General features: G+C 38.1%; 1 protein-coding gene across 1 annotated transcript in view; it reads right to left on the bottom strand.

Annotated features, from left to right (window-relative positions):
* Nucleotides 1-17,626, bottom strand: part of Faf1 (Fas associated factor 1) — a 294,629-nt gene that overhangs the window by 98,342 nt on the left and 178,661 nt on the right. The window contains exons 11-12 of the mRNA XM_060366116.1: nt 17,327-17,390; nt 16,320-16,401 (exon numbers count right to left, since the gene is read on the bottom strand). Coding sequence (XP_060222099.1) covers nt 16,320-16,401; nt 17,327-17,390 — 146 coding nt within the window. The remainder of the gene's footprint in view (nt 1-16,319; nt 16,402-17,326; nt 17,391-17,626) is intronic.

Genomic DNA, 17,626 nt, shown 5'->3' with positions numbered 1-17,626 from the left:
GGACGCAAGTGAGCAGAGTGCCAGGGACAGCATGCCTGGCTATAAATAGCTCTGCTGATCCCACCATGATTCTAGGTGTTAATTCGTTTATTCTTTCATTCAATAAGCATTTGTTGAAATTCCCATTGTGTCAGACCCAGCAGGAAACATGGGCAATAAAATGATGAACACAAAAGACGGAGGGATTCTTCACCTTTGTTGAGGACTATGGATAACAGTAACTGAGCTTCAAGGAAGTTTATAATCAGACACATTTTTGGAGAGATACTTATCTGGCACATTCTACTCAACCTTCAAGGCTCAAGGCAAATGTGTCTATGAACCCCCTTAATTCCCTCTGTCATAATTAAGAGCTTCCTTTTCTGGATGGCTCCTACTTCTCCCCACTAGTATTGTAATTGTTTACAAGTTACCCCTCTAGACAAAGTCTTTCAAGGGCCAGGGCTGAGCCTCTTGTCTTTGCATCCACAGACCAACATAGGTCCCGGCCTGTTACAGGAAATAAACTTCAATACTGATCTTACCCACAGCCTGCTGAAAAAAAGACACCAAATGTCAGAGATAAATGCTAAATCTGTTTTTTATTAAGTGAATCAAGAATTTCTGGCTTCATGGAAAGAAATGTAAACCTATCTGCCCTAACACATTCAGGGCGCCTCTTTTTAGCTTTCTAGCTGAGTAGACAGAGAGATGTCAACCTCAAATTCGTCTTGGTCGTATCTCAGCAACTACATTTAATGAGAGTGGGAACAAGAGAGCTGTCCACTTTTAAATCAGCAGATTTCTAATCAAACAATAGCAATAGCGAAATATTTAAAATGATCATTTCTCTGAAGAACTCTGCAAAGGAACATTTAGACTTTGGAAAAGAGATTAGTGATTTGCATCGCTATCTCACTGATTTAATTTAAATGTTCTCCCAAACCAAACACATATGTGCCCAAGAGGTTACTAAGACACCAAACATGCAGAGTTCCCTATAAGTGCAGCTGATAGTGTTGACTGAAACTAAACTTGGAAATCCAGGGCACTAATGCACAATATCAAGAAAAAAAAAAAGCCTCTCTTTGGCAATATTTAATCTTAAAGAGAAGAAAGAGGCAGGCAGAGAGCAGGCACTGTCTGTTTGGAGGATCAGGCATTCTGCATTTCAAAGCATGGGTCCCTGCAATATCCAGGTTACTGTGCTAGAATCTCCACTATTATATCGCAGTTGTGAGCAGGAGGGCAAAGATGTGTTTACTCAGTGATTAGGCCCTTAGAATAAGCCTCTCGCTCCTACAGAGACAGCTCACCACTTATTCATTTGGGCCAATTCACAAAGCCTAGGAAGATTAAACATCCATGCTGAGAAGACAAGCGAATGCAGACGGTAAAAAAGAAATAAAAATTCTTTAAAAACTCTGAGATGACTTCATTATTTTTCCACAAGGAAACTTTAGGAAAGTGTTTAGTTAGAGAAAAACCCACATTGACCTCTCTCTAAACCCTTAATCTTTCCTTTGTGGTGGCACTGCTTTGTGGAAAGCGACTGGCTCTCTGTGCTCCTCTTTTCACTGAAAGGTGGGAGAAAAAAGGCCCTAGAGAAACAGTTTTCGTTCCAGGGACATAAACCCCTGACACTGTTAAACATGAGATGCCAGGAAAGCACACTAAAAATTCCCGCTTTAAGTCCTAAGTGGAATGTGAGAAAAATGGTAAGTGTCCAAAGAGAAGCTCCAGGCCAGGGCACTCCCAGAGCAGCTTTTAAAGAGGAAGCTGAACCATCTTAGTCTCACTTTTTTCGCATGGTAGTTTTCAATGTAGTTCCTCCCCCCCATCTGCTACATGACAGTAAGTAAGCAGAACATACTTTTAGTGTGGAAAAATCAGATTAAATTGTAGGCAAAGAAAAACTGCAGGTTCATACTTTTGAGTCTCCTACTGAGCTCCATTAAGAACTGGGTTTAGCAAATCAACCAATTTAGGAGAGAAGAAACTGCAAAGTAATCAGTAAACTATGGTTATGAAGAAAGGGAATCAGGTACACAGAAAAAGCCTATGAAAAAGTTTTGTTCCTCCTTTACATAACCTGCTTTTCCTTTAGACCATTCATAATTTGGTTCAATAACATTTATGGAGTGCCATGTGTTAGGCATTGAGTAATATAAAAAGCATAACACAAAATTTCCTTGCCTTACAGAATTGGGGGGAAAAAGGATACATGGGTGAGAAAAACGTGCAACTGTCATTCCATATAACAAGTGATAATAGTCAATAAATGAAAAGACATGGTTTTGTCCTTTTTAGCTTGGCAGAGAGGACAGAGTCCAGTAGCTCACAATGACAAGCCATGCAAACCTACACTCTGACTGTCACTCTGTGGTCTAATTTTTGGTGACAGTGTAAGGAAGTCTCCCGGGCTTAAAGCAACAGAACACCCTGGTCTAATCCCAGTTCCGTCTACTAGCCTTCTGACCCTGAAGCAAGACAAATTGTAAAGATTTCAGAGAAAGCACATTAAACGCTATTAACTGTACTGGGCCGGTAGGGGCTACCAGATTTTAAAAAATACTGTTAAGATGAGGATTCCAGAACTACCAATGCAACACTGGAAAGCAATTACAAGGAAAATGATAGACATGAAAATGATCTGTCGACTAAACAGCTCTCTGGATTTTTCTTTATGTCAGGAGAATCTGGGATGCTAATCGTGCCTTCAGTGTATCAAACACCTTCAAATCTAGAAGTTAAGGTCCTGGGCTGATGCTCAGAAAGGGCTCAGCCGACAGTAACCAAAGTGACGTGAGCTTGGGCAACAGTGACTACCACATCTTAGCACAGAGTACAGAGCTACAGAGCACAGAATGGAGAGTAGAAGTGGGGGGCGTGGCTCGGCTGTAGACTGGTTGTTTCCCATGCCTGATGCCCCGAGCTCAATGCCGAGCACTGCATAAGGGAAGTACGGTAGTGCGTGTCGTAAGCCAAGCACTTCAGAAGCAGAAACAACAGGATTAGGACTCAGAAGTCAAGATGACCCTTAACTACATACCAAGGGAAAACGCAGCCTCTTGTATGAACCCTGTCTTAAAGAAGAAGAAAAAAAAATGAATAAGTAGGAAAATTTATCTAGAAAGTAAGACCAGAGCAGACATCCAGAAAGACAAGGAATATGCTAATGCACTACTTGAGTGCTTGCTTTCAAGTATCATAACACAATCTGCGTCCTCTCACTGATTTTAATGTTGATACGACAAATAATGTGGAGAAATATTGGCTGACCTATTTTTCCAGTGTAAGAAATTGAAGTGTAAAATAATTTCCTCTGTGGAACGTGGTGTCTGACATTGTCTTCATGACACTATTGAATTACTATTCCTACTCTTATGACCTATTTTAAGTTGATGGGTAATTTACTGATAAAAACAAATGACAGAATACAACATATGCTTATTTTATTATACCAGTAATTTAGTATTGCTACATTAATATCTAAAATAGAATACATATTCAAATTTTCTCAGTTATCTCCAAAATGTTTTTTCATAGCTGTCTCATTTTAGTCCTTGGCTTTTATTTATTTCTTTCACTGCTTTCTGTGTGTGGTTAACCTATGCTCAACATTCCCTAAGTAGAGGACAGAGGACAAGTCTCAGAAGTGAGTTCTTCTCTTCCACCTTATTAGGTTCAAAGATTCAATTCAGTTTGTGAATGAAGCTTGTCTGCAAGTGCCTGCTGTAACCCCTGAGCCCTTTTCAGCCCCATTTTCTAATAGTTTGGGAGGGTTTCATGTAGCCCAAGTTGACCCTAAATTTGCTACATAGTACAGGATGATCTTGAAGTCCTGATTCGCTTGACAAGAGAACTTGGATTAAGAGTGTGTGCCACCCTTTCTTAGAAAATTAGGAATAGTGTTACCTCAAGATCAAGCTATACCACTGCTAGGCATATATCCAAAACACGCTCAAGTGTACAACAAGGACATTTGCTCAACCATGTTCATAGCAGCTTTATTTGTGATAACCAGAATCTGGAAACAACCCAGATGTCCCTCAACTGAGGAAATTTTGGTATATTTAACAACAAAATACTCCTCAGCAACTAAAAACAAGGAAAGCATGAAATTTGCAGGCAAATGGTGGGATCTAGAAAAGATCATCCTGAGTGAGGTACCCCAGAAGCAGAAAGATACACATGGTATATACTCACTTATAAGTGGATATGAGACATATAATATAGGATAAACATACTAGAATCTATACACCTAAATAGGCTGGGCAAGGAGGAGGACCCAGGGTAAGATGATCAATCTGTATTCAGAAAGGCAAATGAGATGGACATCTTGAGAAAACAGGGAACAGGATTGGAGTCTTCCACAGAGGGCCTCTGAAAGACTCTACCCTGCAGGGTATCAAAGCAGACACTGAGACTCATAGCCAAACTTTAGGCAGAGCGCGGGGGATCTTATGAAAGAAGGGGGAGTTAGTAAGACTTGGAGAGGACAGGAGCTCCACAAGGAGAGCCAATAGAACTAAGAAATCTGGGCACAGGGGTCTTTTCTGAGACTGATACTCCAACCAAGGACCATGCATGGAGATAATCTAGAATCCCTGCACAGATGTAGCCCATGGCAGCTCAGTGTCCAAATGGGCTCCTTAGTAAGAGGAACAGGGACTGTCTCTGACATGAACTCAGCGATTGGCTCTTTGATCACCTCCCCCTCGGGGGGGCGGGAGAGGCAACCTTACCAGGCCACAGAGGAAGCCAATGCAGCCAATCCTGATGAGACCTGACAGGCTAGGGTCAGATGAAAGAGGAGGAGGACCTCCCCTATCAGTGGACTGGGAGAGGGGCATAGGAGGAGAAAAGGAAGGGAGGGCGGGATTGGGAAGGTAAAAGAGAGGGGGCTACAATTGGGATACAAAGTGAATAAATTGTAATTAATAAAAAAATAAATTAATTTAAAAAGAAAAAGAGTGTGTGCCACTTTCCCAAGCCACATTGGTGTTCTTGTACGCGGAAGCTCACAGGCCTCACCCATTATCCAACTTATTCTAGTGTTAAGGATACGGTAAAACAGAGGAAACGCAGCAAGGAGTTAAATAGGATTCAAAGTCCTGTTTTACTACTTCCCAACTATGTGGATCTTAGAAAAATTACTATTATCTCTTGGGTGTCATGTATCTCTAGAGATTGAAATCCACTACTTTCCCCAGCTGGGAATAGTGAGGAGGTTTAATTAGGCATCTGTGCTGTTGCTCTGACCAAAAAACCCGAGAAGCAGCACTAAAAGGGAGGTGGGAGTTATTCCAGCTTCCAGTGCTAGAAGACACAGACAGCCCACCGTAATAGAAGACAGAGCAGCAGGGCCCACTCATCCACCCCTGCTGATAAGTGCTCATGCTCAGCTCTTTCAGCATTTTCTTCAGCCCAGGAATGTGCCACCATACAGGAAGAAGGTCTTCCTCCCTCAGTAAATAAGACAAATCCCTCACAGCTATTCCCAGAGGCCTGCATCTTAAATAATTCTAGACTAGGCCAAGTTCATAAGATTATTCATCACAGAAAATAATCTGGCAAACCAATGGCTATTAGTACAACTGAAAAAAAATCAAAGAAAGAAGTTTGGCAAATGTCTTCAGTGGCAAATTCCAGTTTGCAAGAAGTCTTAGCTAGGTTTGTTGGATTTTTTCTTTAAGTCATAGTCAATCATTTATTCATCAAATATTTATTGTATGTTCTGTCTTCATCTGGGCACTAGTGACAACAATTTAAGCCCTATAGAACTTACTTTATTATTATTTACATATTTTAAAATAAAGAATAATTATATCACTTTCTCCTTCCCTTTCCTCTCCTTTCCTTTCCTTGAGCTTCTCCCAAATTTCTTCCCTATAACCCTGACCTTCAGCTAGGCATGGTGGTGAAGAACTTTAAACCCAACACCTGGGAGTGGAAGGGAAGAGGATCAGAGTTCAAGGCTAACCACAATTATGCAACAAGTTAAGGTCAGTCTGAGTTCCCTGACACCCTGTCACAAAAAGCCAACAAATAAGCAAGCAAACACATAAAGATCCAAGAGCCATGTGCAGGTTGTATTGTGAAGCATATTTCTTTGTCTAATTCTCCAAGATGATTTCAGAGACGAATAGGCAGGAACCAAACTGGAGAAGTTAAAAAAAAAAAAAAAAAAAAAAGCTACCAAGACAAAGAAACACCAACTTTTTTCTCCCTGAAGCAGAGGTTAGAATAGCATTCTGAAATGCTAAAGACAAATACTTTTGAATTTCACACAGGGAAAACTGTCATATGGAAGACAGAAAGCAGGGGAGGAGGTGACAAGTAGGTGGGGATAAAGTAAGGCCAAATTTTCTTTATAAAATAAGCTGACAAATGTTCATTAGGTGTAGATTTTCATCAGTTTCCATTGCTCACACTTAATACACAGGCCCTGAATTACTTTGGCTTAAGGCCAACATGTGACTAAAGTGTTTACAATAAGAAAATTAGAGGCTCAAATGTCTAGCTCTTAATAGCCAACTACAGAGTTGTAGGTATGCGGCAGGGAGCAAGCCAGGTTAGGAAAAGAAGCACGGAGGGAAGAAAGTAGGCACTTTAGGCCACACCAAAGAACTGACCCCATCAGTACCAGAGGTGAACACCTGGAAGCAGTACAAGACCTGAGAAAAGAGCCACTCACTGAAGTCCTGGAGCTACAGCTCCATGGCAGATTATCTTTACAGCACGAATGAGGCTGTGCTTGATCCTGTACCACTCACAACCCACACTCACAAGGCCAAGCAGAATTGTTCTGATTCTGATAGTATCTTTTGAGTGGGTTAATGAATAAATAATGGTTTGCTAGGTAGGCAGAATAATGAGTATGACTTATATATTCTGAAAGGTAGTAGCAGACGTCCCCCGCCTCTTTCACAGAGGTAGGGGCCAGTGTGAAGAACCTGCAGTCTGTAGTTCAACTATTTCACTTATTTCCACATTCAAAGGTATTGGCAAACTACAGCAGTGAAGAACTGAAGATAAATTAACAATTAATTTCTCATTAAAATACATTAATAATGCATTCTTGCTGAAAATATCAAAGAAATTAGAATTGTGTACAAATATGTTCAATAGATTTTAAACTACAACGCCATCACGTATTGTTTGGCAGAGAGAGTTCAAAGGGTAATATTGTGAATTATAATGACAATCTGAATTTAAGTACACTGAACCGTAATAACCTTTTTCAGCACGGAAGGGGTTAAGGCTGAGCCCTCACATATGCTATCACTGAGCTGTATCCCCAGGCCTCCCTCTCCTGCTCCTTCTTTGATTTTGCTTTTCAAGACAGGGTGGGTCTAACTACATAGCTCAGGATGGCCTTGAACTCATGAATTTCCTGCCTCTGAATATTAGGATTTCAGGCATACACTGAAGTACCTGGCTCATTCTAACTCTTACTCACACACTGTTAGTAGGTCCTAAATGTCTCCACCTTTTCCTTAGTGAAGCATCTCTCTCTTTTTCTTTGTTTGTATTGTTTAAGTTAAATCAATGTCTGCTAACTGAAAACTAAGTTTCCCTGTTAAGCACATGTGGCTCTCTAACTTCTGGACACTTTAGGCAAGATGTGCTAGCTGGAGTTCCAGCAGTCATCTTGAATGACAGAACCTGATTCTTGGCAGAAAAAGAAAAGAAAAGAGGAGGGGAACAGAGGGGGAGCAAGGGGAAGGAGAGGAGGGGAGGGAAGGGAGAAGAAAAGAGGAAGAAAGGAGAGGAGAGGAGGAGAGGAGAAGAGGAGAGAGGAGAGGAGAGGAGAGGAGAGGAGAGGAGGGGAGGGGAGAGGGAGAGGGAGAGGGAGAGGGAGAGGGAGAGGGAGAGGGAGAGGGAGAGGGAGAGGGAGAGGGAGAGGGAGAGGGAGAGGGAGAGGGAGAGGGAGAGGGAGAGGGAGAGGGAGAGGGAGAGGGAGAGGGAGAGGGAGAGGGAGAGGGAGAGGGAGAGGGAGAGGGAGAGGGAGAAGAGAGGAGAAAAGGGAAGGGAAGGGAAAGGGGAAAGGGGAAAGGGGAAAAGGGAAAAGGAAAGGGAAGGGAAAGGAAAGAGAAAAGAAAAGAAGAAAAAAAAAAAGGAAAGGAGAAAAGAGAATGTGTATGTGATGCACCATACCAGGAACAGCAAGTCCACCTGTGAACTTGGAGAAGAACAAAGAAATCTGGAGCCTATTTTGTTATTAATGTTTATCTTTCAGTTGCAAACAACAAAGACATATCCTAATTTTTACCTAAGAAAAAGCTTTATTCATTGAAGAAAATGACAAGTCTTTGAAAAGCTATTATTAAAGCCATGAACTATGAAGTTACACATTTGGGGTTAATTCCTTGTCTAGCAGAAAGCATCTCAACCCTGCTGGTGTATGGTTTACACTCAGGGGACAGGCTGACTGTTCATTTAGGAAGCTCCATTGTATAGATAATAAGTAGGAAGGAGTCTATTCCCAGAGGCCAAGTAGGAACACAAAGGAAGGCATGGAAGTTGTTGCTTGGGGTGACTTCACCATTTATTTTTTATGCAATAAGTAGTAGGAAGAATTTTTCTTACTAGCATGTGAAGTAAGCACTTTACCCAGAGAAGATGGCCCACTTGGGTATGGAATAATATAACAATGAAGTGTGTGTCTACAGAAATGGACTTTTACTTGAGAGCCAAAATCATAGTAAATGGCTTTCCTTTACTATTTTTCTCTCCTTCAACATTTTCATCTATTTAAGAATGATGCACAATTGTAACTTTTATAACATAAAATAGCCACAGTATACATTTACTATATACCTTGCTTAATTAACTTAATATATCTTGGTTATTCTTCTACATCAATGTCGACAAACTAGCTTTATTTAGCATTTCACTATAGGAATGTAACATTGTTTCATTTTAATTGATGGGCAATTAAGACATTTCTATTTTTTGCTATTCAGACAATGCTATAATTAACATTTTGTTTACCTTTTTGTAAGTATATACGTTAAAATATTTTTGCCATAAGAGGAAATTATATACTAGAATGATTTTAATCTCTATTTCTTATATTATTCAAAAATAAAAGTATCTGTTCATGTTTTTTTTTTCTGTTCATGTTTTATAGCTATTTTTATTTCATTTTCTGTGAAATGCCTTTTATTTATATTGCCTATGCTACAGTTATTGTTTTCTTCCTTAATTTTTTGATTTCTTCTAAGTGTATATTTCACAGAAATCAGCAACTTGTGGATACTCTAAGACAAGTGTATATAGAAAGACACAGAAGAGAACAGGCTCTGATAGTCATAGCCAGAGTGTTTGTGAACTACAGGACACCACTACTGTACCAAGCTATTAAATAACTATTGACACAGCTTTCTAGTGTCTTCTACAAATGGCTACTATATCACTCATCCCCGAATTACAGTTCTGACAGTAGCACCTTCCTTGTCAAAATTTTTCACTGCTTAGCAACAGTAACAGTAACAAAACTCTTTTGCTGTCTTCAAGATTTCTATGAACTGCCTCCCTCAACATCTGTGTTAGCCTACTGGTCTCTTCCTTGTGCCTATGTACTAATTAAACAAGTCAACACTGTATTCAGATAACTGTCCATTACTAAAGAAATGGATCATAATATAAACATAGGTTCATCACAAAGGTATTCCCAGCAGCAATTCTAAGAAAATAAAAGGAGAGGATAAACATTAGTTTCAAATATAAAATTTTCTGATTTTTTTTATGTTCACTTACTGAAAGCAAATTTTGTTTATTTTGTTTTAAGATAGGGTTTCTCTGTGTAGCCTTGGCTGTCCTGGACCAGGCCAGCCTCAAACTCACAGAGGTCTGACTACCTCTGCCTCTGCAGTGCTGGGATTAAAGGCGAGCACCACCACGACAGCTGAAAGCAAACTATTTCAAAGATGCTGAAATCACAATAAGCTAGGAAGAAAATATCAAAAAAGCATATCACAAAGCTAATATATTTTTGACTAACTAACTGCAATGAGTGCCAGGATGATTAAAGTTTTAGTAAGAATTGATAGCCAAGTACAAGAATAAAATCTTCTGAGTGGTGCTGATATGCTATTTAGTAAAAACATCTAATTATAGAACAGCGTATTTTGTTGGTATAGCTGTGCTTATATAAATCACATCAGCTTTTCTATTTTTTTATATTTTGGGTTCTTTTTTATTTTTTAGATTAAATCGCATGTATACAAGGCTATTTCCAAACTCACTTCACAGTTTAGTAAAACCCTGAACTCCATATCTTATCTCCACCTCCTAAGAACTGGGATTGCAGACATGAACTACAATGCAAGGCCTTAATTAAACATGCCCCTTCTCCCTTTTTTAAGCCAGGAGAGAGTATTGGACTTTGTCACGGGACTTTTCTGCATCTAATGAGATGATCATGTATTTCTTCGGTCTTTCAGCATGTTTATATGGCAGAGTACAATTATATGTGATTTATATGTGTTGAACCATCCCTGTATCTCTGGGATGAAGCCTACTGGTCCTCGTGGATGATCTTTTTGATGTGCTCGTGATGTGTTGCAAGCACTTTATTGAGTATTTTTTCATCTATGTTCATAAGGGAAACTGGTCTGCTACTCTTTATATGGTTTGGGTATCAGAATGACTGTGGCCTCATACAATAAATTGGGCAGTATTTCTTTTGTTTTGTGGAATAATTTGAGGAGTACTGGCATTAATTCTTCTTTGAAAGACAGTTGCACACTAAGAACCATCTGGCCCTGTGAGATATATATATATATATATATATATATATATATATATATATATATATATATAATTTTTTTGGGGGGGTGGGTTCTGGCACTTCCTCAGAAAATTAGGAATAGTGCTACCTCAAGATCCAGCTATACCACTGCTAGGCATATATCCAAAAGACAACAAGGATGCTCAACCATGTTCATAGCAGCTTTATCCGCAATAGCCAGAATCTGGAAACAACCCAGATGTCCCTCAACTGTGGAATGGATACAGAAATTGTGGTACATTTAGACAATGAAATACTACTCAGCAATTAAAAACAAGTAAAGCATGAAATTTGCAGGCAAATGGTGGGATCTAGAAAAGATCATCCTGAGTGAGGTATCCCAGAAGCAGAAAGACACACATGGTACATACTCACTTATAAGTGGATATTAGACATATAATATAGGATAAACATACTAGAATCTGTACACCTTAAGAAGCTAAGCAAGAAGGAGGACACAGTGTAAGATGATCAATCTTCACTTAGAAAGGCAAACGAGATGGGCGTCAGAAGAAGGAGAAAATAGGGAACAGGACAGAAGCCTACCACAGAGGGCCTCTGAAAGACTCTACCCAGCAGGGTATCAAAGCAGATGCTAAGACTCATAGCCAAACTTTAGGCAGAGTACAGGGGATCTTAGGAAAGAAGGAGGAGATAGAAAGACCTGGAGGAGACAGGAGCTCCACAAGGAGAACAACAGAACCAAAAAATCTGGGCGATGCTTGATTTTTATGTGGGTGCTTGAGACATGAGCTCAGGTCCTTATGCTTTAGCAGCAAGAACTTTATCAACTGAACCATCTTTTCAGTGCTGATACAGGGTTATAGATTTTTAAGCATCTCTTTTAAAAAGTAAACAGATTTAATAGTTATTCCCAGATTCACAATTACATGTTAACTTTTATTTAATTAAAATGCATCTATATTATTATTGTATATACCAAATAGTATTTATATATTGAAAATACATTTTTCTAAAATAATTAGATGAGAATTATAAGCCTGGAGAATGCTATCTTCTGTCATTTAATATCATAAGACATTGCCCTGTCTGAAAGGACTCAATAAAAATTACAAAATTCTGTAGGGGGTGAAGCAGTAAAAAGTCAGTTTCCTTCATTTTCTCAATGGTGGGATGTGGAAGAATCATTAACTAAAGTTGTAACCTCAGAATTGGATAAAACTAATTTTTCTTAAAAGGCACTAATCAAAGATGGCATTTAGATTTCTTTCAGACATGGTAGCACCTAAAATTTAGCCAATTAAAAATAAATATAATTAAAAATAAGATAAATAAACAATGTTAATTAGGAATAGTCAACTTGAGGTTGGAGTGGTCATAGGGGTTCTCAAACCCCTGAACTTACTTTCAGAGCTATCCCATAAAGCCTATGAGAAAGTTGGTTCTGTTATTTCACACACTTTTCTCAAATTTATCATGAACTGTTTAATCATGGTCTTGGGTACTTACAGAGAACATTCTAATTAATTCTCAAGCCATCATATAAAACAGACATCACCATCATGTTCATTCTGCTGCCCTTTATAAAGTTTAGACACAGGCTGTAAGCTGTTTTTTGGGACAACAGGGCTACCAAGTGAAAAAAGGGCCCTAGGCACTGGTTTCCTCAAACAATGCATAACATTTAGGAAAAAAAGTCCTGAGTGTGAAGTCAGATTTAGGGTCTAAAACAAGATGACGGATACCAAGGGGAGGCCTGGAGAAGAAACAATCCTTCACACAGGAGGAAAGGTCTGCTGGGGGTTTCCTGATGATGATCTTTTAAATCAACTATGATATCCAATCATTCTTCAGGGTACATTTTGCGATTATAGCATAAGAAAACTCATCAGGGGCAGCATCAGGAAAGATAGGGAGTTAGCAGAATTATTTTTAAAAACTCCCAAAATGATTATGGAAAAGTCATGGTAACTCTTTGGAAACTTCACTAGGGACTGGGTCCACTGACCTTCCCAGCTTTTTAGCTGCACTGTAACTCTCACCAGCACTTTGCTTTTTATCCCAGTAACATCTATTTATAGGTTTCTCATCTTAATTTTGTATTGGCATAACTTTTTAAATTTCTAATCTTTCCAGAATTCTGTTCTTTGCTCAAGTACGTTTTTATCTAAGATTCTGGACAGAGCTGAGCATAGTGCCACATGCCTGCAATCTCAGCTGAAGGAGGAGGATCTCAAGTTTGACACCCACCTGGGTCATACTGTGAGATGTCATCTCACTAAGATTCCAATTAGAGCTATCTCTTTAATATCTTACCTGGAACCTATCTATATTGCGTCTATGTCACATTATACAATATGGATGGATATGTTTATACTGTCTTGTGTTACTGGCTAAATTCTGAATTTATCAGAGTAAAAAAATCCTCTATCCCAGACACTAAGTAGAGATGTGATAACTATTTAGAACTCTTTACTGAATGCCCATACTTCATAGTTAAAAGCCAGAATGGTAGTAAAACTAATGAAGGTGTTATGAGAAACCAGAAGAAATGAAAGAATCCATAATAAATTGGATCTCCTTTAGCCAGTACTGTAAAGTCCCCAAGAACAGTCAGAAAGAACTGTGAACACTCTCACCAACAAGTGCTCTCAAATGAAATCAGCTGGAAGCAGTTTTCATTAAGATGGATTGAATGTGGCATCGTGAGAAACACTTTATCAAATGTAGTGTTTTACTTAGTGATTAACTATATACCAGCTGATGAAGCTCCCTAAATCCTTTGTAATCCCACCACTCCAATAAACATTTAATGAGTATATAAGTTCAAAAAGCCTAGTAGAGGATTTAAACCTTCAATCTTGTTTTTATTTACTCTAGGAACTCAATTTCTCAATTCAAGTGAAGAAAGCTGGTGCTTGGGGCTCATCGGTTGCCCTGGTGAAATTAACGTGCCTTCTAAAGTTTAAATTAAACATGATATTTATGATGAAAGAAATTTAGGTAAAGTGCCACAGTAACAGTCACACTTGCCTTAAAATTTCTGAACATTAGCAAATTGTTTTCTTAAAAGTGAGAAATTAAAAAGTGATTTTTCCTAACTTGGAGACGTGCAATCTGAAAAACATAGCTGGACTTTCATATCTGAGTCCCACAGCGCAGTACATACAGAGAGGGCTGTGTGTGCTGGTCTAGCACAAACCCTGCTGGCCTGGGTGGGAAGGCATGAACTCTTAAATGGCTTCTATTATTTATTGTCGATGTATCTGTAGAAAACTGATACCATTTTTCTAAATTCTCATCTTTTAAATGGGAATATCAAATACTAAGTGTCCCCATCTCATTAGTTTATGACAGTGTTCAGAAAACTGATTTATAGAAAGATAAAGCAGTACTGCTTTTCCTATGCTGTACTCAACAATAATATGGAAGTGAGTAAGTTGGGAATGGTGGCATATGCCTGAATTTCTAGGACTTTGGCGGTAGAAAAACAAGGATTGGGAGTTCAAAGTTCAAGGATTGGGCTTCCTGCCACCACCAAAATAGGGTGAAGTAAAATAATTTGATGACTGTAAAAAGTGTACTGATTTAGATTAATTTTAAACAATTTAACCACCATGCGGTTTTCTTGTGCTCAGAGAAATGTAATAAACCATCCAGTAACTACAAATTGGAAACGGGAAGTAAACAAAGAAAAAAGACCTGACTGAATAAAAAGGGAAGGATAAAGACAATTTAGCAGTCCTGAGAGGTTAGTAAGTTCTGATGTAGCTCCAATAAGCAAAACATTTAATTGTACGTGTCAGTGATTTGGCTCTGCTAAAACACCTAGACACTAATAAAAGCAAACGACCAATTGTTTCATTATAAATATCCAGGAGTTAATAAACAGGAGCTTATATTCCTCTGGAGATTATCAGTCTGAATAAATCTACATGACAATTTAATAAGAGTTCTTTTGTTGGCAATAAACTCCATATTTAAGCATCTGCATTTAAAGCTATAATATGTGAGGTATACATAGAAACTCTTGAAATTGAAAAAGTATCTCTACTTACTGGGGAAATAAAAATTTGAAATGATAACTGTATTGTGGTTAAATAGGTGAATTTCATTGCAAAATGCATGCTTAAGTTTTGAGAAGCAATAATTTGCTTTGAAATGGTTTCACCAAAACCTAACAAATATGTAAGATATCCTAAACCTTTCTGTGAAGTTTAAAGTTTTAAATTCCAAAAGATTAGTTGTTATAAACATTAAAAGTCTATATAAAATTTTAACTATTTGTTGATTTAAAATAATGGTTTGTATGTGTGGGATGGGAATCAAAATCAGAACCTCACATATGCTAAATATACACTCTACCAGTAAGTTATATACTTAGTTCTAAATAATACAGTTTTAATTATTTTCTAATTCAGTTAATATTTTTCATTTTCAATCTGAGAGTAAGTACAATAAAAAGTCTTCAAAAAAACGTACTGATCGAGGCTGTAGAAACAAGCAAGCTTGGTCTCTGGCACCCATGTTTGCACGTGAGCAGCCCATAATCCCTGTGATGGGAAGACAGAGAGAGAAGGATCTCTTTGGCAAGAGTATCCATCTGTATGTAGTACCTGGCCGCTGGCAATTTGGTTAGAAGCTAGAGTGTCACTGCACTTCAGTGCCTGTCTTCAAGTAACCTTTAGTCTAGCCTAAGCACCAAGACTAGTACAAGAGTGAGATGAGGGCAGTGGTCCCTTCTTCAAGTTACAGGTTAAGGGGTGGGTGGGGCTCCTAGGGCTTTAGTCCACTAGTAGAACTCTTGCCCAGCAAGAAGTAGGCACAATTCAGAGCATAGCAAGAACCAACAACTCCAACTATCAAATCACAAAGATAAAACCCACAAACAAGAACAGCCCCCCCTCCCAAAAAAACAAAATGACACAGCAATCTGCACTTTATCATAGAACTGTGGGAATAGGCAGCCATTACATAAAGTGCTCAGGACAGGACTATGGTGGAATGTATTCATTTCTTTTTAGATTTGAGTAATTTGCAGTCTTCATTGTTTGTTTGCCCCTAATTCAAATAACGGAAACTCAAAAGGTTTTGAGACTCGTGAGGCAGAAATAAATCTGTGCTCTGGAGCAGTCTGGGTTAGGGATGCTGATCCTGAACTCTTGACTCTACAAGATTTTGCACTTGCATGGGGGCGGGGGGGCAGCGGCAAGGCACGGCACCAGCATGTAGTGTTCACAGAGAAATGTAAGCTACTTAAGAGGAAAAAGCACTCTGGGGGAAGTCTGAGGAGATATTTCCATCAGGATGTTTTCATTCATATAACTGACGACGGTATAAACACACAACTTGGGTCCTTGTACACATGCCTACCAACCCCCTATGCCCAGGTTGTAAGGCCTTCCGCAAGGGCAATAGGCAACATCATATAGTGCCCCAGTAGAACTGCGCCTCTTGGAAGAATGAAAACAAAATGAAGACTTCAATCTTCAAACACTGAGAAATACCAAATACTGTCTCAGTACAGCAGTGAATCAGTACAGTACCATTCTAATCAAAATGCTGAGGCATGACTTACGTCTCGGGCTTTCCCATAGAAGGCCTCTTGAAAAGCAGCTTCTAATGAGCCAATAAAAAATACAGGATGGCAGTCACCATATCTATAGGAAAAATTGTGTATATTAATAAAGAAATGTTTGAAATTCACACAAAAGTCCCACAAGTTAAATCAATGACTAGTATGTATATGTTGTGGCTAATATCTAGTACATACAAACACCAAATGGTTTCTTTTAATGCTTGAATGAGATTTGTAAATTTTAAGAATTCTTCTTGGTCTGTACTAATATATTAAACACTGAAAATCTTACAAATAAGCAAACATATACATATATAATAAGTACTATGAAACTATGCTATAAGAAGCATTTCTTAGTTACCTAATTTCAACAGATTTTGGAGTTATATTAGCTTTTTCTCATTTTAGTTCATTTATTTGAGAATTCAATCACAGAAGAGAAAAACTGACTCTCATAAAGTTTCCATTATTATAGTATTACCAGAAAAATAAAACTAAAAAGAATATCACTGACATCATAGTGAAAATTGAATAGTCTATTTAAACACTTCAGTAGACTCCAAACTATATAAAAAACTCACTAAAAGTCTTTTAAAATTACTAAAGAATACAAAAACAAAAGTAAAAAGAAAAATTCACTTACATTTAAATGTTAATTATCTTTTAATTTACTATTGTGTAAATGATTTTTATTTGTCCTAGGATTTGCTAAAATTTGTATGATGTGTGCTGGTCCTTTGAGGAGTGGCCCAGCTCTCCGACTTCTATGAAGATACAGGAATAAACTGAGCGCATTTCTGCACTGCCACAGACGGTTCATTAGTTGCATCACACTGAACAGAGTGTCTTTCTCTATTAGTACTACATGAATTGATAAGTAAATCCTTTGCACGCTCTTAGGAAAAATTTTAAACAATTTAAATTGACTTTGCACCAAAACAAAACAAAACAAAATCACAGTAGTATATAAGAGAACATCAATTTTATAGTTAATATCCTAACCCTACCTTGAAGAAAACTCTGCTGTAAATTGTAATAAGGCATCTCCTTCATTTTCTGCGTTTTCTGGCACTAAAAAACAAACAAAAGAAAAAACAAAAACAAAAAAAAACAAAACAAATAGACACAAAAAACAAACCACATAACATCTAATCCCACATATAAGAAATATATTTAATCAATAAAGAGGAAATAAAATTAAGTTTAGCGTCTGTGATATATCTGACGGGACACTTTTAACATACATTAGAAGACTTTATCAAGCAGACTAGAAAAGGAATCTTTACGACAATCCTATAAAGCATCTA

This window comes from Meriones unguiculatus, chromosome 12 (assembly GCF_030254825.1).
Source record: "Meriones unguiculatus strain TT.TT164.6M chromosome 12, Bangor_MerUng_6.1, whole genome shotgun sequence".
Lineage (NCBI taxonomy): Eukaryota > Metazoa > Chordata > Mammalia > Rodentia > Muridae > Meriones > Meriones unguiculatus.
This window is presented reverse-complemented; position numbering and strand designations above follow the sequence as displayed.